Source organism: Equus asinus, chromosome 29 (genome assembly GCF_041296235.1).
Source record: "Equus asinus isolate D_3611 breed Donkey chromosome 29, EquAss-T2T_v2, whole genome shotgun sequence".
In the NCBI taxonomy this organism is placed as follows: domain Eukaryota; kingdom Metazoa; phylum Chordata; class Mammalia; order Perissodactyla; family Equidae; genus Equus; species Equus asinus.
In genome coordinates, this window is record NC_091818.1 from 38,963,323 (window position 1) to 38,986,369 (window position 23,047).

At 43.2% G+C, this 23,047-nt stretch overlaps 1 protein-coding gene across 1 annotated transcript in view; it reads left to right on the forward strand.

The window, feature by feature from the left end:
- Positions 1-274: 274 nt before the first annotated feature.
- The window catches only part of ITIH5 (inter-alpha-trypsin inhibitor heavy chain 5), an 82,292-nt gene continuing 59,519 nt past the window's right edge, over positions 275-23,047 (forward strand). Inside the window, exons 1-2 of the mRNA XM_014841317.3 lie at positions 275-464; positions 10,745-10,789. Coding sequence (XP_014696803.2) covers positions 375-464; positions 10,745-10,789 — 135 coding nt within the window. The 5' untranslated portion in view covers positions 275-374. The remainder of the gene's footprint in view (positions 465-10,744; positions 10,790-23,047) is intronic.

The window sequence follows — 23,047 nt, forward strand, 5'->3', positions numbered from 1 at the left end:
AGAGAGGAATGAAGCGAGTCCATGAAGAAGCATTTCACACCTTGCAGGAGAGGGAGGAAGGTTTGGGGTGGGGTTGGCAGGGGTCACAGGCGATGGATGGAGAAGGCAGCGGCCAAGAAGGCGACCGCGGGAATCCCGGCGAGGAGGGCGGGGCTGCAGGGCGGGCGGGAGGGGACCGCGGGGCGAGCTGCGGCGGGGCAGCGGGGACCTGGGGCGGCGCGGGGCGGCGCGGGGCGGCGCGGGGCGGGGCCCGCAGGGGGCGGGACCCCGGGGGCGCGGGGAGGCGGGGCCGTGCGCGCCCCGCCGATCCCGGAGCGGTGTCCCCGCGCGCGTCCCGCCGCGTCCAGTGCCGGCCGCCACCCTGTCGCCGCGCCATGCTCCTGCTGCTCGGACTGTGCTTGGGGCTGCCGCTCTGCGCGGGGTCTCTGGGAGAGGCGCGGAGCTGGGGTGACACTTCGGAGCCCGTAAGTGGAGATGTGGGGGGAGCCAGGGAGGCCCCGGGCGGGGGCTGCCGTCCCTTCCCATGGCCTTCTCGGGCGCCTGGCGGCTGGACAGGCCCCCTTTGAACAGTCCTGGACGTGAGGAAGGGAGGGGTCACACCCCATCTCCTGTCACAGCATCCCCCTTTCTCTCGGCTCCCCAACCTTCTGCTCGGGAGCTTCCCCATCTGTTGGTCCCTCGTGGCGAGAGAGTCTGGCTGGTGAAGTTTCCTGCAGAATTGCACCTGGGACTTCAGTGTCCTGCAGACCCAAATCTTCTTGGCTTCTGTTATCTGTACAGATTTCTGCTAGTTTGTTGTTGTTGTCGCTCTTTTCTGAGCCAGAGCCCCTAGTTAATCACAACGTTCTTCTTTAAGGCACACGTGTGGGGTAGTTTTGTGTTACTGTCTTTGCTAGTAGTTCCGGAGAGAAAGGACCATCTAGGAAAAGCTCCAGGCTCCTGGAACCGTCTGACTCCTCATCGGGTTCTTATCAGTGGTCCTCCGATGGTGGGCGGAGGACCAGGGACCAGGGACTCACTTCCCCTAGTTAATATTCTGCGCATCTGCCAGAGTTTGTGCTTTAAATGGCTTAACCTCACAGGTGGATAAAACCTGCAAGTATGAAATCTTAATATGATGTCTGAAGAATGGAAAAGCTTTTTAAAAAATGTGAAACGAGTTCACACAAATATCTATGTAAAGACCTTATAGAGAGAAATGGCCGTGTCCCAATCAGTAACTGTGCGTCTCTACATCCCCTGGTGCTGTTTACACACATATCATTTAAATTATATTTAAATTGTTTAGCTTAAGACGTGTTTTCATGCGGTGGGAGGAAGAAATAAGCAGGCATGGGCTTCCGCCACGTTTCTAGCATCTTGGTGTGAAGACTAGAATCCCCCTAAATAAACATCAGCTGGTTACTCCTGTTGACTCAGCTTCATGGATATGCTTATCTGCAAAAGGGAAGAAATGGCCCTTCTCTTGTAGGGTTGTCAGGAGGAACACCCATAAAAATTCCAAGAGGCTGTGCGTGGCTGGGGTGGTGCAGGCTTTGGATCCAGAGACACTGGTGGTCTTTACTCTGCCCTTTACAGTTGTGTGGTCTGGACAAGCTGCGTCTCTGTGAGCCTTCCTTTCTGGTTGGTCACAGCACGGAATCCACCTCCTTTGGGGCATGCTTGTAAGGACTCAGCTGCTGGTCTGTGTAGAGGCCTGGTATACAGTGGGCGCTCAATAAATGGCAGGTGTTTTAGTACGCGGTTAAGGGCGTGGGCTTGGTGCCAGGCTGCCTGGGTTGGATTCCTGATTCTGTCACTTAGCAGCAATGTGGCCCTGGGCAAGTTACTGGAAGCCTCGATGTCCAATTCTATGAAAGGTGGGAAATAATTGGGTGAGGACTGAGCAGTTAATACACCTAAAGTGCTTGGAACCGTGTCAGCACTTGGGCAGTGGAAGTGCTGAGAGAAGGAATTTAGGGGAAAGATCTTAAAACTTTTTGAGGGTTGCTGGGAGGAGAGTGTGGGAAGAACTGAAACAAAGATTCTGTTTGTGAAGTAGGAGGGGGGATGAAAGCTCTAACATCTGTCTGTGCAAGTGGGATTAACGCTCTCAGTTTGCCTGCCTGGAAAAACATGGGTCTGGCCCATTTCGGTGATTTCATGCCGTCTTCAACCCACGGCACTATTTATTCATCTTGAAAATGACTAAACCAGACAAAAACTCCAACATAGCAAGTTCTGTGAAGATTTGCAATTTTGCCTTTTTATCCCTACTTTATTAAAAAAATGTATGTGCGTGTGATGTAGGGTTTAAGGCCCCACGCTCCAGAACCAGACTTCCTGGGTTCAAATCCCGGCTCTGCACTCACTGGAGTGTTCCTTACCGTCTATGACCCTCTATTTACCCATCTCTAGAATGGAAATGATGAGGTGACTTAATTCAAAGGATTTTGAAGAATAGACAAATTGATGTCCTTAAAGGTTAGAACTGTACCTGACAATGTAGTCAGTGTTCTATTCTCCATAATTATGGTCTTCAAAATTACATATAAACTTAATTTGTCTTATGTGACTGAACATGCCTATTAATTTGCTTTGAGAGTTCAGAGATGTTGTCTTATTTGTCCTTTATCTTTAATTGGAAATATGATTAATAATATCTTAGATTCGGGTTCCTTGCTGTTCCCTCTGTCTCCCCCTCATCTGTAAACAATATTACCCATAGTGAGAACACTTATAAGCAGTAGTTTTCCGACTTTTGTCTGCAAAAGGACAGTCGGGGAGCACATTAACCATTCGTATTCCTGACCCCCCACTGCCGTCAATACAGATCCGTTAGGTTTGGGGTGGAGTCCAGATAATTTGGATGCAGGTGATCCATGGACCACATTTAGAATAATACTGCTTTCAAAGAATCTTTCAGGAAATTAGTGTTTAAAAAGTAGTCTCGTGTATGAAATCAGCTTGCTACAGATTTATCTGATTTGTGAGTTTCAAACTGATATGGTTTCTTTCAGTAAGGATAGGGTCGTATTTCTGTTATTACAAAATCAACTTTTAATTTACAAAATAATAATAGCCACCAATTATTAAGTGTCCGTAATGTCCCAGAGAGTTTGCTAGGTGCTCTGGGTCAAAATAATAAGAAGCAATAAAGTATATAGTTAAAAGCACTCCAAGTGGAGCCAGACTGTCCAGGTTCCAGCCTGAATCCTGCCACTAACTGGCTGTGTGTACTTGTGCCATTAACTTCGCCTCTCTGGGCCTTGGTTTCCTCATCGGCAGGATAGAGTTGTTAATGCTCCTGCCTTACAGGCAGGGGTGGATTGAGATTTTGAGAGGAGAGTAAAGTTTATACAATTTGCAGGGCCCTCTTGAAGACAAAGAATATCAAATGATGACTACAAAATTAGGTGCTACAGTGAACATTCAGGGGCCGGCCCCGAGGCTGAGTGGTTAAAGTTCACACACTCCACTTTGGCGGCCCAGGATTCACCAGTCTGGACCCTGGGCGCAGACCCATCTCCGCTCCTTGAGCCATGTTGTGCTGTGGTGGCGTCCCTCATAGAAGAACTAGAAGGACAAACAACCAGGATATGCAACTGTGTGCTGGGGCTTTGGAGAAAAAAAAAGGAAGATTGGCAACAGATGTTAGCTCAGGGCCAATCTTCCTCACCTAAAAAGCCTGCAAAAATAAAAAACAAACCATAAAGTGAACATTGATTTAGCAGGATAAATAAATCACAGCAAATGACACAAATATGTGTCAAACACCACAAATATCACCCATTGTTAAGGGACTGCACAAGGTCAGGGATCTTGAAGCTTACATTTTGTTTGCTTCTGCATGATAATAACGTATTAAATGAAAAATCATAAACCACTTCTACTCTTATGGTTGTGGTGAGGATGAAATGAGTTAATTCAGGCAAAGCCCTTGCGTGTGGTAAGCACTAAGGTCATACTAGCTCTTTTTATTATTTATGTGCAGTCTGGTTAAATCTCTGACTGCCGCTGCAAGGACAGTCTAAGCATGCAATGGAAGTCCCCCCGGGGAAGGGACGTCCCCAGCGTCCTGTGTGCAGAACCTGGATTGGAACCCAGGTGTGCTGGGTGCCAAAGCGAGGATATGAGGGACTCCTCCGAAGACCAGGCCACTTTCCTATTTATAATATAATGCCATTTGTTTCAATGTGACTTTTATTTGTAGCTCCTGGCACATAGAGACTGTTCAGTATATACTTGTGGTACCACATCGATTGTGGTGATACTGTCTGAATCGAGAATTTTCCCGGCGTTTTAATTTTTTATAATCTCACTCAGAAGCAAATTTTTGCATTTGAGAAAACACAGAGAATCCAGGCAACTATTTGTTGTTGTTGTTGTTGTTGTTTTAACTCTTTCAAAAGTCAAGTCAGTAGAAGATTTTGTGAGCTCCAGGCCACTCATACTGTCTCCTTTATGTGCATGGGTGTGATGGTTGAAATGGAGGAGGAGGATCTTGTGGGAGAGATGCTAGAGATCTGCTCACTCTCACACCAGCCATATCTTGTTTCTTTGGGGGTGTGGGGAGGGGGCAAGGGTGAGGAAGTCCTGAGAATCGGGCAGTGAGCTGTACGTGACTTCTCACTAACATCTTCCCAAAGCCTTGGATGGATGCTCCAACGTAAAGCGATCTTGCCTGCCATGCTGGGGGAGTTCTTGTGGAGGTCCCAGCAAGCTTTCTGAATCTAAGGAATAGCGGGGTCTATCTGGGAAGATGGGGCCACGGGATGGAGACCTGAGCTTTTTTGGGGTGGTGGGGGATCCTGAACCTCCTCGTTATTTTTCCACAAGTCAGAGCCATTTCCCTTGTTTTTCACAGGTGAAGAGAGGGTGACCTGCCTAAGGCCAGTTGCTTTTTGTTTTCTTTCAGCTGCCTGGAAATTGGAATTTTAGCTCCAAAATGAGCTTTCTTCACCCATTACTGAGGTTATGGGTGCCCCAAATTGCAAAAGGTGACTAGCTGAACAGCCTTCTAAAGTAGCAACATTACTCCAAAGGAAGGAAACTCTTGTGCGGGTGATAAAGAATGACCCAACTAGTCTTCCCAGACTAACCATTCTCAGCTCAGGTGATAGATGGCAGCCCCAGTGGCTTTCCAAGCTGTAGCCCTTGGTTTTGCGTCGGGCCTTATAGCAGATCTCGGAGACAACTGATTCCTGAGTTGCTGGGTCTTGGTTTCAGGATCTCAGAAGGCCCTCAGAAGGTGGGGCCACCTGGCGGATAAGTTCCGAGTTCAGAGCCCCCAGGAACTCCTGCCTCCAGTCAGTTGATGGTGTGTGGCTGAGGCTGGCCCGGTGCAGCATCTCTTGGCTCGTTCGTGGGACGTAGGGTCACAGACCCAGTGATAGGGCTCAAGAGGAAGGGTAGAGGGCATGTCCCCGCCTGTATGTCTCTCTCAGTCCCCATGGGTCATTACAGCATCTGTACCAGAAGGGAAAGTACGTATATGCTCTGCATGTTCAGAGTATCTTCTACCATGGGCGGAATTAAGTTTCGCTGCTCTCATCTCTTCCCAGGCTCTTTCTCATTTATGGACTTTTTAGAATGCTTTCAGGATATTTCTGTTTTCTTCCAATCACAGCCAACATTGTGATTGACCCTGGGGGAAAAATATATTCCCTGTCACTCAAATTATGTACACCTAAGCAGTGCCTGTGGTTTTTTACCTATAGTTGGACTAACTGATGATGGGGAGATTCTAAACTCCACAGCCCCGTTAGTGTTGTTGGTGCATTCTTTGTGCAAGGGAAATCTTCAGCCGCCCTTCTGCCTCCTGGTGGTGAATGCTGCTTGGTCCGTGCGAGTGAAAGAGGGGGTGGCAGAGCTATGAAGCTGCTTCTCAGCATGGTTCCTGTATTGACTGATTGTCTTTAAATTTCTCCTGGCCTTTCATGCCACTCCAACAAACATCCTACACAGCTAGTTCTAGCCATGCCTCCATCATGAAGCCCCTCATGGTCACTCAAAAACATAGTGCACTCTGCTTTTTTCCATTTCCTTTGAAACTTATAAAAATTACCTTGTCTCTTAAGTTTTCATGAGTATATTTCTTTCAAGTTAGGTAGTATGGTCCTTGATGGCAAGGATCTTGGCTTGTATTTCTCAATTAATTTTGTGGTCTGGACATCTTCTGTTCTGACGCTGGAGAAATCAGCTCAGCTCTGTAGGAGCAAAGAATCCTATTTGAGCCGTCTCTTACGTCTTTGATTTGGCGCCCCGTGCTCACAGGCATTCATGGCAATCCTCGACATTAAGCTGGAAGTGGTTACTTATCTATCCTGAAGCCCCACTCCCAGATTCTTAAAGGCGATGAGAAAACTCTCAAACCGTAAAGGGATCAGGAATTCCTAACTAAAAACAACGATGATGACATTGGTGTCCTTTCCACTTCCAGTCCTAGCTGGCTCCAGGAATCCGTGTGTACCAGGAAGTTTTGCTTCTGGTTCAGTCTGAGTTTAAATGTGGACTGAAGTGGAGCCATCGTGGTCCCCTGAGACGTCAGATAGTCATCTCAAAAATGAAAAACCAACTTCTCTTGTTCTCCTCAAGCCTTGTTTATTTTCTCAAAAAGCCTATTTTGCAAAGGAGGAAGCTTCAAAGAAAATACTTTAGATCAATCAAAGAACATAATACCTGAGAGGGGCTGGGCCTTCCTTCTGACCATAACTATTTTAAGTGGTCCCCAGCCTATTCCACAATTTTAGGAAGGGAAGGGCCTGAGAGGAACCTGCAGAACTGGTCAGGACGTTCCCGCGGTGCTTGTTACGGCTTTCCTCGGACCGTCTCGTATGTCCCACCTCATTTCAGAAAGAGAAACCAGTGTCCTCCCAGTGATTGGTTCTCATCTGGAGTCAAGGTGGTGGATCCCAACCTAAATCCTGCGCTATTTCTTTCTAGTCCACGTTCTGGAGAACAGGAGGCTCTGTGAGGGCGTCTGAGGGTCGTTTAGAATCTGTGTATATTTTGGGGGCGGGATCAGGGAGAGAACAGGGGTTGAAACAGTTTCTGTTATACCTTCAGTTTGCAAAGTGGGAATATCTTTATTTTTTTCCTATATGGAAGTAGTACGTGCTAATTTGTCAAAAATTGAGGTAATACACAAAAGTTTAAAGAGAAAGAATTCAATAGCCATTAGCATTTGGGGGACATTCTACACACGCAAACACTTATACTTACAAAAGTGAGGTTGTGTTAGATAGTGTTTTGTTACCTGATTCAATTACTTAAAAATGCATCATGAATCTATCAGTCAGGATAGGCTATGCTACGCCGTGGTAACAACCCCCCAATCTCAACGTGTTACATACCAGACGTTTTTTTCTTGCTCATACAACTTGTCCGTCTTGCGTTGGCAGTGGAGCAAGTATGCACACTGTGGTCACTCAGGAACTTGGGCTACATGGAGCAGCTGCCATCTCAAGTGTTGCTCATCCCCGTGCCAGAGAAAAGGCAGTTCTGGAGGAGCACACATCTGTAATTAAATACTTGGCCCAGAAGTGACAAATGCTACTTACATTCGTAACTTACTCGCCTGAGCTAGTCTCATGGCCCTGCCGTCCACAAGGGGGCCAGGAAATGCAATACTTCTGGCAGAGAGCTGGAGAAGCATTTGGTGAACAGCACAGAAGTCCAATAAAATGAACATTTATTGGTGCCAATAAATATAGATCCTAAATAGAGATCATTGTATTCTAATTAATCTGTGTATCATAATATATTTAACCAAACCACTTTTAAAGGATATTTTAGGCTATTCCCAATTCTTATCAATTGTTTTAAAAGTTGCAAAGAATTTTCTTCACATTCATTGTTTTCTATGAATTTTTTTCCCCTTATGATACTTTTCTGTGAGTAGAATTTCCAAAAGACATGCGTACTAGTGGGAATGTAAAATGTTGCAGCCACTTTGGAAAACAGTTTGGCAATTTCTTAAAAGTTAAATTTACCATACAACCCAGGAATTCCACTCCTGGGTTTTTCTACCTGTGGGAAGTAAAAACATGTGTCCAACACAAAGAGTTGCATGTGATGTTTAATGCAAGTTCCACATTGTGAAAAATAGCCAAAAAGCCAAAAGACCAAAACATCCTTCAACTGATGAACGGATCAACAAAGTGTAGTCTATCCATACAATGGACTATTATTCAGACATGAAAAGGAATGAAGTCCTGATATGTGCCACAACATGGATGAATCTTGAAAAGAGAGTAGTAAGTGGAAAAAGCCAGTCACGAAAGATTGACGCCATTTATATGAAATGTCCAGAATGAGCAAATCCGTAGAGACAAATTGAATTAGTGGTTGCCTAGGGCTGGGGGAAAGGCCAGGGTTGGGAGGTGAGAGCTCAGGGGCACAAGGCTTCTTCTAGGATGATAAAATATTCTAAATTGATTGTGGTGATGGTTGCACCACCCTGTGAATATACTAAAAAACATTGAATTGTGCACTTTAATTGAATGAATTTTATTGTTTGTAAATTATACCTCATAAAGCTGTTTAAAAAAGATATGCATAAAATCCAGGCATATTTTTCAAGTTTTTGATCCACATTGTCAAATTGCCCTCCAGAAAGGACTTTTTTTTTTTTTTGAGGAAGATTAGCCCTGAGCTAACTGCTGCCAATCCTCCTCTTTTTGCTGAGGAAGACTGGCCCTGAGCTAACATCCATGCCCATCTTCCTCTACTTTATATATGGGACGCCTACCACAGCATGGCTTTTGCCAAGCAATGCCATGTCTGCACCTGGGATCTGAACTGGCAAACCCTGGGCTGCCGAGAAGCAGAACATGCAAACTTAACTGCTGCGCCACCAAGCCCAACCCTGGACAATTTTTTAAATTCTTAAACGTTTTAATTTTTTTTCATTGAGGTCATAACGGCTCATAACTGTGAAATTTCAGTTGCACTTTATTATTTGTCAGTCATGATATGAATGTGCCCCTTCACGCCTTGTGCCCATCCCACAATCCCCTTCCCCCAGTAACCACTAAACTGTTGTCTTTGTCCATGTGTTTGTTTATCTTCCACATGTGAGTGAAATCATATGGTGTTTGTTTTTCTCTGTTTGGCTTATTTCACTTAACATAATAACCTCAAGGTCCATCCATGTTGTTATGAATGGGACGATTTTGTCATTTTTTTATGGCTGAGTGGTATGCCATTGTATATATATATACGACATCTTCCTTCATCAGTCAGTGGGCACTTGGGTTGCTTTCACGTCTTGGCTATAGTGAATAATGCTGCCATGAACATAGGGGTGCCTAAGTCTCCTTGAAATGTTGATTTCAAGTTCTTTGGATAAATATCCAGTAGTGGGATAGCTGGATTGTATGGTATTTCTTCATTTAATTTTTTGATAAATCTCTATACTGTTTTCCATAGTGACCACTCCAGTTTGCATTCCCACCGGCAGTGAATGGGAGTTCCCTTTTCTCCATAACCTCTCCAACACTTCTTATTTTTTGTCTTGTTGATTGTAGCCATTCTAATGGGTGTAAGGTGATATGTTAGTGTTGTTTTGATTTGCATTTCCCTGATGATCAGTGATGTTGAGCATCTTTTCATGTGCCTATTGGTCATCTGTATATCTTCTTTGGAAAAATATCTGTTCATATCCTCTGGCCGTTTTTTGATTGGGTTGTTTTTTGTTGTTGTTGAGTTTTCTGAGTTCTTTATATATTATGGAAATTAACCCCTTGTTGGATATATGATTTGCAAATATTTTCTCGAAGTTGTCTTTTCATTTTGTTCCTGGTTTCCTTTGCCTTGCAGAAGCTCTTTAGTGTGATGAAGTCCCACTTGTTTATTTTTTCTTTTGTTTCCCTTGTCTGAGTAGACATGGTATTCGAATAGATCCTTTTGAGATGGATGTCAGAGAGTGTACCACCTATATTTTCTTCTAGAAGTTTTATGGTTTCAGGTTTTACTTTCAAGTCTTTGATCCATTTTGAGTTTATCTTTGTGTATGGCGAATGATAATGGTCTACTTTCACTTTTTTGCATGTGGCTGTCCAGTTTTCCCAACACCATTTATTGAAGAGCCTTTCCCAGAAAGGATGATTTTTTTCCTCACAACAATAGCAGTTAACATTCCTCTTATTTAAACAGTGACTTACCGTGAGTAATGTTCAACAGCCAGCTGGGACTTTTAGTCCACACTGCCTGGTTGATCGACATGATTTTTCAAAATGAGGATTTTATCACCTTCCCTTCACCTCCTCTGCACATGGGAAAGTATAGCATGTAGCATATCGTCAGAAAAAATACAGTAGTAAAATTCAAGGTAAGTTATTTTGCTTCCAGAGTTTTCTGGAGTTTTGAGTTGAATAATTGAGCCCATCAGAATAAGGCTGAACGTGTTTATCATTGTAATAGACACAATAGCAAAGAGTTGATTTTCAAGCCCAAAATAAAATGAAAAACAGAATACAAATATTGTCATGAACTCTTTGTTCTTCTTATTGCACCCAGGCCCCTCTAACAGATTTAAGAACACTCAGATCATGAGGTAGTGTGCCATTGTGGGTTAAGAAGTCAGCCAGGTCCAGGAGGGATGAATTCTGATTCTGGCCTGCAAGCTTCCTGATTCAAGGTCAAAACTGCTTTTCTGGCTGGATAGCCCTTTTTGTGAATCTGAATTTATTTTAACCCCCTCATGTAACTCCTTTAAGAATGACCTCACAATCATTTTTCATGACTCTTCTCTTTTCTATAGGTTGGAGTCAGGGTCCCGAGGCAACTCAGGCTGTTGCAAAGACTGGTATGTATATTCATGGTTACCTCTTAAAAGTCTGTTCCCTCTGTCAACTTAAAAACCACATTTGCCTGTTATTTTTTCCTCCAAATGAAATTATTTGGGAATAGTCAAAAGAATGGCAGTTTGGGACATGCATGCTGTGGGGAACCATAAGCAAACCCAGCAAACAAAGGAGGGGAGCTGCTTTTACAGAGAAAAAGGGGGAATAGGGAGGGGCTGCTCTAAAGGAAAGTCCGTTGGGGGAAGAGTAACAGTTCAGGGTGGCAACGGCTTCTCATTGGCTGAACTGTGATGTTTCTCATTGGCTGAGCTGTGGTGTCTCTCATTGGCTGAGCTGCTGCGTTTCTCATTGGCTGGACTGCTGCATTTCTCATTGGCTGAGCTGCAGCATTTCTCGTTGGCTGGGCTGTTGCAGGCAAGGGAGAGAAATCTTCCTTCAGTAGTAAAGTAGTTGTGCTTCCTGTCAAAGATGCCAGCCTCCCTCTCCTCCTGTTTGGTGTAATTAACAATGTGTGATCCGACCTGAGAGCTCCCTCTAGAAGCCCTCCTAACTCTGATTTAGCTAAAGTTTCTTCTATTAATTTCCACACTTCACTTATTCTGTGTATCTTGGAACCAGGTGCTAGTTTTGCTTGCGACTCCCCCAAAGCTTATGAAATTGCTTGTAGAAGAATTCTAATATGAAACAGCATAGCTTTGATAAGACTTCTTTAAGTGGATTTTTCTTTCTGGGAAAAGACCTCATTATTTTAGTAGGAATACAAGGACAAAGTATGGAGTTTCAAAGTCCTTCTTTAAAAAAACCAAAAAACCTAAATTAACTTTTACTGTTTTATGACATGCTTACACAAGAAATAAAGACTTTTTTTTGTTGTGAAGTGAACAACTAAAGCAAGCAAAGAATTCACATTTGTAAATTAAAGCTTCGTAGGAGGCACGTTGGACAAAGCTCTCAATGCATGTAGGAGGCTAACAGATGGAGCTTGGGCAAACGTTCTGGAACTCTGAGAGCTGACGTGAAACCATCTCAGTTCTTCCTTACTACTGTGTGTACAATGACATATCAGAATGTGGGGACATGCCTTCAGGCTCTGGGGTGTGGCTTCCCAAGCACTTCCTCAAGGGTGACGGGTTTATCCAAGGCCTCCTTACACCTGGTGGGTGTTTGAGTCAATTCTAGCTTTATCATGACCAGTGTCACAATCATGACCATCTTTGTTTGGACCAAGACTTTGCGTTCCTGTCATTTCTGCTTGGTTAGAATTGGTAAGAGGTGGTAGAACCAAGATCTGAGTCCCAACACTCTGATTCTGAGTCTGTGCTCTTAACGAATACACCAAACTGCCTTCTCAATTCTATTTCTATTTCGTATTATTTTAGCTCAGCCATACGTCACCTGGCCTTGCTCTATCCATTCTTTTAGATCATGAAAAGTATTCCGTGTTGTTGGCACACCATAATTTATTAAGCATTCTAATATTGATGAGCTTTCAATTTGTTTTCATTTCTTTTTTGCCCCTGTAAATAATGCTGCAAAAAACATTTTGTTTATTCCATCATATGGGTGCTTTTGATTCTGTGGCCTAGATTTTCAGTAGCAGGATTGCTGGATCCAAGTGCATAGACATTTTACATTTTGATAGATGTTGTCAGACTCCTTTTGAATGCTGTTACTCCTAATACTATCTGTGTATATTCCATGTCTGTCAGCAGTGATGAATATGCACATTTCTGCCAGGAAGGATATAATTACTCTTTTTGATTTGTCAGTCTCTTAGATATAAAGTACATTTTGTTGTTCCTTTAACTTGCATTTCCTTGACTATGTATGAGTTTGGACTTTTTTTTTATATATTTATCGGCCATTCAGAGTAGTTCTTCTGTGAATTATTGTTTTTTAAGGTCTGGTGCCCATTTTGCTGTTGTGTTTTTTATCACCTAATTGTCAATGGGTCAGAGATCTTTGTGTGTTATAGATATTCTGTCTTCTGAATTGGAAGAGTTTGCTCCTAAATCTGTTGTTTGTCTACTTACTTTGTTTATGGTGTATTTGCCGTATAAAAGTTTCAAGTGCCTGGGGCCGGCCCGGTGGTGCAGCAGTTAAGTGTGCACATTCTGCTTTGGCAGCCCGGGGTTCACCAGTTCGGATCCCGGGTGCGGACATGGCACCGCTTGCTGAGCTATGCTGTGGTAGGAGTCCCACGTATAAAGTAGAGGAAGATGGGCACGGATGTTAGCTCAGGGCCACGCTTCCTCAGCTAAAAGAGGAGGATTGGCAGCAATTAGCTCAGGGCTAATCTTCCTCAAAAAAAAAAAAAGTTTTAAGTTCCTAAGTAATAAATAAATAAGTAAATAAATTAAAAAATGTATCTTTTCTTTACAGCCTCTGAGTTTTCATTCTTGGTTACAAAGATTTTCTTGACCCTTTGGCTTATACTGTTTATGTGATTACTTAGATTTTCTTAGAAATCTCTTTGAATTTTAAAAGTCTTACTTTTACATGTATTAGGCTTTTTTAACATGAACTTTGTTTAGCCGTCCAACTGGTACCAGAATGCTCTTTCCAGCAGTAGGCCTGTGCTTTGCTTTCTTTTGCAAATGTCTTCAATGACTCATATCATCTGTAGGATTAACTCCAAGACACAGCCCCTGCCCTCGGGAGGTGAGATGACGACAGGCAATTGTTTTAGGAAAACCAAGCCAGCATCTGTTAAGCACTATGGAGACTCAGACACAAAGATAACCTTGCTGTTCAAAATATAACATTTTTGTATATGTGACACCCGAGAGCTTCATAAAAAGAGTATGTAATTAATTCAGAATTGTAACAGCTATTCTAAAATTTATAGGGGCCAGTCCCATGGCCAAGTGGTTAAGTTTGTACACTCTGCTTCAGCGGCCCAGGGTTTCGCCACTTCGGATCCTGGGCACGGGCCTAGCACCGCTCATCAAGCCTTGCTGTGGATGCATCCCACATGGTAGAACCAGAGGGACCTGCAACAAGAATATGCAACTGTGTACTGGGGGGCTTTGGGAGAAGAAGAAGAAGGAAAAAAAAGATTGGCAACAGATGTTAGCTCAGGTGCCAATCTTTAATAAATAAATATATAAAATTTATAGGCAGGATTTGTTTTAAGCAGATGTGGTAGGCCACGTAGATGTGGAAATGAGCTTCATGAAGGAAGAAGTTTATACTCACAGATCCCTAGGGATGGGGTGCATGGCTCACCATGCAGGGCCTCTTGGGGAAGCACCTGGGTTGGTGAGGAGGCAGAATGAGCAGAGAGGAAGGCACAGCCCAGAGCCTTTATTGGGCTTTAGTGGAAGGAACTGGCGAGTCAGGTTAGGTTTGCTGAGTGAGCTTAGGATTGGATAGCTTGAATGATTTTGGCAGGCTCTGGGCTGTAATAGTGGTCCCTGGTTGTTTGGTACCTGGCCCCGGTGTGATTTAGGATGGGGGAACATTGACCAGGTGTGTGGCAATTTGAGAGTGCGGGCTCTGGGCTGGTTGACTGTGTATCACAAGTGTGCTTGCTGGTTTGTTTGCTATCTCTAGAAACAGCCAGCCCCAGGAGGGGCAGTCTCTGCAGGATCAAGGCCTCAAATGCCAGAGCATCCAGAATAGAGAGAGAAAGAAAATATAGTCAGTACAGCAGGCAGGGTTATATATGCACATATCTCCCTACTCCCAACTCTGACCATCATGGTTTGTCCTTTTTAGGAGGTGTGTAGTGTAGAGTTTTTTCCTACTCCTAGGTGATCATTGCATTTTATGTTTCCTGTCTTCTAAATGTAGTGAAATATTGCTAAGTGGAACATACTAGCGCAAATGGGGGATTCAGAGCTGATGCCACCCTTCCATCTGTGGAGGGGTAAGATTATTTCCTCAAGGAGGTGAACACAGTACTCAGGATGTGCCTTGTCTGGAGGTCTTCTCTTCCTGTGATAACAACATGGGCCATGTTGTTTTTCTCAGAAAGGAGACGCAATAAGGTTTAGCAGAGATCTCTGGACCCAGAGTCAGCCAACTGCCAAGCAACATCATTGTCCTTTATAAAGTGATGGGGAGCCAAGTTCGATGATTTCTAAGGTTCTCCGTCATCTCCAAAATTACTTCTTCTAACGGTCACCACATTATTCTTCTAATAGACCAGAATAAAACAGCAAAAGGTTAATCTTCTGGGAAGAGGCCTGGGTTCTGGCAAATGCCGTTGCAAACATTTCTCAGTTACATTTCATCGCAAACATTCTTCATTACATTTCCAGATGGCATCTTGGGTAATTCAGGACATCCTCTGGGTGGCTTGATTTTAAATGACTCAGATGAGTCACAGAGAAACCTCTGGTCCCTTGAGCAGCTAATTAAGACACTCCCCGCCTCAAACTGCTTCTCCATCTGCTGAGCCTTTGTAGGAAAAATAATGAAGAATTTATTGTCACAGAAGACTTGATCTTTGCCCCTGTTTTCCAGTTGACATCCCCAAACAACATAATGAATTAAATATAAATATAGAAAGCATGTTGGATTTTTAAGAAGTGTACACTGGGAAAAATTGAGGCAACCTTTTATATCCTTCCTTCTATGACACATTTTCATGGAGCTCTGCCATCGCAAGCTCTGTGCTTGGCTTTTGGGCTTGTTCATTTCCTGACAATTTTGGGTACCTGTCCAATAGTCTTCTCACAATGCACGGTCTTTCTAATTAAACTGCTTGCTCTATTCCTTGTTCCAGGTGTGTGATATGGTTCCTTCCAGCTTCCATGTCTTTTGTGTTTTTAGCATGTCCCTTTTGTTCTCTTTCACCACATACAAATTCTACATCTATTTAAAAACTATTTCTGACCTTTAGACCTCACTGATTTCCCTTTCTTTGGAAAACTGAAAAGTCTTATAGTCAGTAAGTAAAAAAAAGAAATATATGTCTATGCTGTTAGTGCTGTGAAGTGGATTCTGACTCCTAGCCACCCCGTGGACAGCAGAGCGGAACCCTGCCCGATCTTTTTGCACCATCCTCTCATCTTCTGGTGCTGTATCAGCCAACGCTCTGCTGCTGTTCATAGGGTTTTCATAGCCAGTCTTTTTGGGAAGTGGGTGGCTGAGTCCTTCTTTCTAGTGCTGGAGCTCCGCTGAAACCTATCCACCGTAGGTGACCCTGCTGGTATCTGAAATCCCTGTGGCAGAGCTTTCAGCATCACAGGAACACACAGCTGCCACAGTGTGACAACCGACAGACGGGTGGTGTGGTTCCCTGGGAAATGAACCTGGGCTGTGGCGGCAATCTTAACCACTAGACCACCAGGGCTGGCTCTATATATATATATATATATATATATATATATATATACACACATATATATATACACACATATACGTGTGTGTGTGTGTACGTATGTACAGATACACACATATATATCCCCTATCCCCTATATCTTCCTATGTTGCTTTATATTTTTTGCACTTTATCCCCAATGTGGTCGTAAGTGCCTTGAAACAAGGAACCATGTGTAACATTTCTTTCCAATCCTTTATAGAATTTAGTCTATTGTAGTGCTTAATGAATACTAATTTATTACCATTTCCTTTTTTGGGATATATATTTTTCTTTAATTGTTCAAGATTCAGAAAATTCAATTCAATTCCATAAATGTTTTTGAGTTTCACTCTATGCTGAGAGCTGTGGGTGACAAACAAAGGGGAACAAGCCATGGGCCCTGTTCCCCACGTGTTGGCAGCCTCGTAGGGGAGGGGTCCTGGGTGGGTCCCTTGGGCAGAGGGGTATGGATTTGCGCATGACTGATTTTGGTGCATGGTGGACCGAGAGAGCTGTAACAGAAAGGCAAGTGCCGTGATGTATAAGTGGATCAGGGGCTCCTCTGGGAAACAGTAACTGGGCAGAAGCAGGCACCCTAAAATAGTTTCTTAAAACTTTTACAAGCCTGTCTCTTGGGCCCATAAACTATTTTTCCTCTTCTTGGTGTAATGTTGTGGAAAATTCTGCTACATCCTTAACCTTAATTTAAGGCCAAAGAAGATACCATGGTAGTTAAGGTTAGTATTTTGTCAATGTTGTCTAATTTTCTCATTTAAGTTCAATAAAATTATAATTGATAATTGTCTCACAAATCAGAACAAATCAACATGGCATTGAAAATAGTCTCAAGGGTATCAAATGAAGAAGATTTTTTTTTTTTTTTGCTGAGGAAGATTCTCCCTGAGCTAACATCCACCGCCAGTCTTCCTCTTTTTGTATGTGAGCTGCCACCACAGCATGGCCACTGACAGATGAGCAGTGTAGGTCTGCACCCAGGAACCGAACCCAGGCTGCCGAAGCAGAGTGTGCCGAACTTAACCACTAGGCCCCTGGGGCAGGCTCTGAAGAAGATTTTTAATGATTTTTAAAATAGTCCAAGTCAAGGACCCTCTACTGAAGGAGCTAAATTTTATTTGGAATGCTATGCCCAGAGAGCTGTACACTTCATTTATCTAAGAGGTAATCTTAAGTTTTTTCCCTACTAGTACTCAAGTTTTATGTGAAAGACTTAAGTGATAAGTTGATGGGGAGAATTTTTGGAAATGTCGGAATATGACGACCATGCAGAATGGATTCAGCTTAATGTCCTGTGTCTTGAATACTTAGAATTTAATGGATGAGAACTGGGCTTCCCAGGCAACTTTCGAATCAACAGCAAAGACTGAATTATGTTAAGTGTGCTTTTGGAGGTCTATGATTTATTGGCTGTGTCACAACCGTCGCTGTGGAAAGCCTTGAACGGCCAGGCTGCCTCTGGAATCCTTTTTGAAAGAGGCAGGGCTGGAAGTCAGGGACTCCCGATTCCACACTGGATTGACTTACTTCCTACCTGTGTGACCTGGGGCAAGAAAACTGCTTTGACCTACCTTGGTAAAGCAGGGAATTGCACTTGAGAGTCTCTTCTTTATATCTTGTCTTTACAATTTATACTGTAACTTCTTCCACTAGGATTTCAAGGGTATTTCTAATATGCAGAAGTCTAGTTCACAAAACAAAATGCATAGAGATCGGAAATAGCATGGAGATTGAAATAACTAACAAAATGACTAAGTCCAGCTCCAGTGCAACTTATGCTAAAGTCGGACTGCGAATTCAAATGTCTAAAGGGACTAGGCAGCTGTTCCAGCTTCTATTGCCATATAAAATCCTTCCCCCAAACTCAGTGGCTTAAAGCAGGAAGTATTTTATTATTATGCCATTTGTAGGGCAGGCATTTGGGCAGGGCTCAGCTGAGTGATTCTTCTGGCCACATAGTGTTGATGGAGGTCGCTCAGTGGTGTTCAGCTGGCAGACGGGCTGACTATGACTTCACTCATGCGTTGGGTCCTTGGCGGGAATGCCTGCAGCTGAGCTCTCTGCCGCAACCACCAACAATGCCTCCAAATGGCCTCTCCACCATGACAGTCTCAGTCAAACATGGTGACTGAGGGCCTCCAGAGAGAGTGCTCCGAGAGACCCGGATGGAAGTGATGAGGCTTCTGGTGAGCTGGCCTTGGAGTCCCAGAACATCACTTCCAGTGGGTTCTATAGGTGAAGCAGGTCACTAAGGCCCTAATTCAAAGAGAAATGAGTTAAACTCCACCTTTCAATGGCAGGGGAAGCAAAGAATTTGTGGCCATTTAAAAAAATGCATTATTTTTTCTTTCAACTTTTTGTTCTTGTAGTAAAATATGCATAACATAAAATTTACCTTCTTAACATTTTAAAGTGTACAGTTCAGTGGCATCGAGTACATTCACACTGTCCTGCCACCATCACCACCATCCATCTTCAGAACTCTGTTTGTCTTGCAAAACTGAAATTCTATCCCCATTAAACAATAACTCTCCATTTCTCCCTCCCACGTACCCTGGAAACCACCATTCTTTCTATCTATATGAATTTGATTATTCTAGGTATTTCATATGAGTGGAATCATAGAGTATTTTTCCTTTTGTCATCAGTTTATTTTACTTAGCATAATGTCCTCATAGTTATCCATGTGGGAGCATGTGTCAGAATTTCCTTCCCTTTTAAGACAATAATATTCTCTTGTATGTATAGACCATATTTTGTTTATCCATTCATCCATCTGTGGATACTTGGGTTGCTTCCATGTTTCAGCTGTTGTGAAAAATGCTGCTATGAATTTAGGTGTACACATCGTGGCCATTTTTAATCTAGTAGAACAGGAATGAAATGAATGGAATAGGCTGGGAATCAGAAAAATTCCAGTGAAAATGGCTATGTACTCTCAGTCTTAATGTCAGTGAGACAACTGGACTTGGGAGGGCCTGGGGCACTGGAGGTATGGGACGTGGGTCTGATCCACAGTGGCAGCCACCATTAGTGCCAGCAGCCTATGGTCATGAGGGAATGTGCAGCCAGATTCGGCCCACTTTGTTTTTCAAGAGAACTGGGCATTATGGATTTTTATGGAACTCTCCTAATTTTTAAACGTTGTCACCTAAACTTGAAAAATTTAAAAAGATTGTGCAAGTCAAATAAAAATGTCTGTGGGCTGTTTAATTTGGGATCTCTTCAGTGACATGGGAATCAGTAAAGATATGTGAATGACTGATCTCAGGGCCTTATCTGTTTAAATAGCGTAGACTGGGCATCAGCAAACTTTTTCTTAAAAGAGCAGGTAGTAAATATTTTATGCTTTGCAGTCCGTACAGCCTCTGTTGCAATTAGATAACTACTCAACTACTCTGCATTGTAGCAGGAAAGTAGCCACAGACAATATGTAAATGAATTTATGTTCCAATAAAACTCTATGTACAAAACTACCTACCAGAGTTTGCCCACCCCTTGTATAGATGAATTGGAGAACAAGGGGCATCTGAAGAGAGTTTCAAATAATGAAAAATAATTATAAAGAGTTGATGGACGATAGAGGACTTGTTAATTCATTTGTGAAAAGAAACACTATGCAGCTGTTAAAAAAAGAATGAGCTAGATCTGTTGGTACAAAGGCAGATTGCATTTTCCAAAGATGGCGGCACTTTGATACTCCACTCCTCCCATTGGCACAGGGTGTGTGTGCTCTGCTTTTGAAAATGAGTGTGATTTTGTGACTGGATGAGTAGAGTATGGTAGAAGTGATGCTATGTGACTTTCAAGGTTGGGTATAAAAGGGGCTGTGGCTTCCACCTCTCTGTGGGGAAATATGACCTTGGGAAGTCTCTAGCTACCACGGAATCAGGCCGATGGACTGGTGTGTGAGCTAGCCCATGCTGTGAGTTAGCCTGAACTTGCCCATGTGGAAGGACCACACAGAGAGGCTCTGGGACAACATGACCTAGAGAGATGCCAGCCGGCCCTGAGCAGCTTCAGCGACCCACTGTTCCAGTGGCAGGCGCCCTCTGACTGCAAATGAGCGAGGTCCCCCAGCCAAGCTCTTCTAGAATTTCTAACCTCATGAGAGAAAAATACCATGATCGCTGTTGTTTTAAACCACTAAGTTTTAGAGTGATTCGTTATGCAGCACTAGATAACTGGAACATGCGCAGATAAAGAAAGATGAACACACTGTATCATTAGGTGAAATGAAACCAGATCAATACAGTACATATTCATGGAAGGATATACCGCAAACTGTTATGTGTTCCCTCTGGCAAATGGAACTGAGGGTCGGCAATAGGAGGGAGACTCTTACTTTTTATTTTATATTCTGGGTAATTTGAAGTTTTTACCATGTGCGTATGATGATTTTTTAAAAACTAGTGTAAATTTTAAATAAAGCAGAGAGTGATAGGTAGCATTTTCTGGGTTCACAGGATTTTTTAAAAACATCGATTCCTCTTTATTTCCCAATGCATCTGTAGACATTAGAGTTGTGTGCAATTGTATTTAGACTTTCACAAATTCACATAAGTATAGCTGTGAGCCATGTGACGTCCAGCAGCTCAGATTTTGAGATATAAGTATTGGTTTAAACATGGATAATTTTAGGGAGAAAACCTATGTCCAGAAATAACGTAAGTCAAAGTAAAACACTTCATCTCAATTCATGCTTTTATGCATCTTAGAGTTCCTGTTTTGAAAGATGATGAGATACAATTTTAATTAGGAAAAACTCCAACACTTTGTTGTGCTATTAAGATCATTATCATTACTGTCCCCAGCCTAATCCTCATTGTCTTTACTGAAACATGTTGAATGTTTTTAATGAGATCCTTTAACAGAAGCCTTTGGTTAAACCACATCTGGAATCTCTTTTTAATCCATATCGCTCCTGGGGAGAGAGACAGATTCTGTCCTAAAGAGACTAGATTTTCATAATGAATATTCTCCCAATCATTTATTTCTGAATTCAGGAATAATTCCCCAAAACCCAAGGGTTTTACTCCTTATCTTTGGCTTTGCCTTAGATGCTTGGATCTCAGAAGTGGATGTAATTTTAGTGATTTACTCAAGCCCTTTCATTTCATAGATGAGGAAGTCCGCGAAGAGGGCTACCTCATTATATTTCTTTGAAACAGTGGTTCTTAAACTTGAGTAGACATCAGAATCAGTTGGAGGGCCTGTTAGAACGTAGATTGCTGGCCCCATCCCGAGTTTCTGATTCTGTAAGTCTGGAATGGAGTCTGAGATTCTGCATTTCTAACAAGTTTCTGGGCTGGTCCGGGGACCACACTTTGAGAACCACTACTCTGAAATGATTCCTTCTCAGACCAAATTGGAGAACTTTTTTTCCTCTTGTAGGTGAAGGTCTTTCAAATACCTTTAGATTTTTTTTCTACTTGATCATCACTTCACTAGCTCGATAGGCTTGTCTCTTTCAGACATTCTAAGAAAGATACACATTCCCTTAACATTTTTCCTAAACCTTTTCACATTTGTTTTTATCCCTTCGAGTCACCGAGACTGGAAGTTCAGCCACACTTATGAATGATCCCCAGACCTCTGTGCCCAGCACTCGGCCGTTCTCTGGCCCTGCTTGTGTGTTTGGCTCTGCTCTTCGCAGCCCACTCTCTTGTGAGTGGTGCATGTGTTCTCAGAAATGCTTTGTTGTGAAGGAGTCTCGGTCCCATGTCTCTAATACATCATATAAAAGATCTCTTCAACTTCTTCTGGTTGCTGGGAACAGCATGATCTGACTCAAACGTTTAACTAGAAAACTCTTAAATCCAAAGGTTCAAGATCACCTTTGTCTATCACGGGAGCAATAAGCCTTGGTATCAACAGGCCAGCACCTTCTATCTATTTTGAGAACTATCTTAGAACTCTAAAGAACTTAAAAAACAGATGAAGGTTGAATAAAACATCAACAGTAGGACGATCCCAACAGGTGACACTAGAGTCCTATAAGGTCAACCTGGTTCTATTCAGCGTTTGTTGAGAGTCTGCTATGTGCTAAAGACTGTGCTGGGTTCGAGTGCATCAAGATAAGGAAGGCATGTCCACAGAGAGCCGCCAGCCAGCCCAGCTTGATGGCGGTGAGGGTGGACTTTGGAGCAAACAGGAGTGAGTTCATGTCCCGTTCCCGTTCCATTAATGCTGGCCTGGGCCAATACAGAACCTTGCTACACCTGACTAACTTTCATCTATGAAATGGGAATAAAAGCATCTACTTCACATGTCTGTCCCAAGACGCTAATGCAATAACACCTTGTCTTAGTCAGCTAGGACTGCCATCACAGAACACTACAGACAGTGTGGCTTACAAGACAGAAATTTACTTTCTCACTGTTCTGGAGGCTGGGAAGTCTAAGATCAAGATCCAGCAGGGTTCATTTTCTGGTGAGGACTCTTCCTGGCTCGTGGGTGGCCATGTTCTAGCTCACATGGCCTTTTCTCTGCGAACATGCATGGAGAGCAAGAGTGAGCTCTCTCGTGTCTCCTCTTATGAGGGCACTAATCCCATCAGGAAGGCCCCACCTTCATGACCTCATCTACCCCTAATCACTTCTAGAGGCCCCACCTCCAAACGCCACCACATTTGCAGTTAGGGGTTCAACATATGACCTTTAGGGGACACAAACATCCAGTCTGTAACATCCCTGTAGCATCTTAGTCCTCAGCCAGTTCCTGGAGTCGGAGAATCATTCTGTTAACAGAGACTTTCCTCATTAGTGTTTCTTTGCTTCTTCAGCTTCTGTTACCAGCTGTCATTAATGTAACACTGTTGTGAAGGCTAGAAAAAACACTGAATAGTTTTAACCTGCTTTTAACTTTGTGCCATCTAGCTACTGCCCTTATCCAAGGTTTTGGGGTAAATTTGGTTAGTATAGATTTTCCTTTT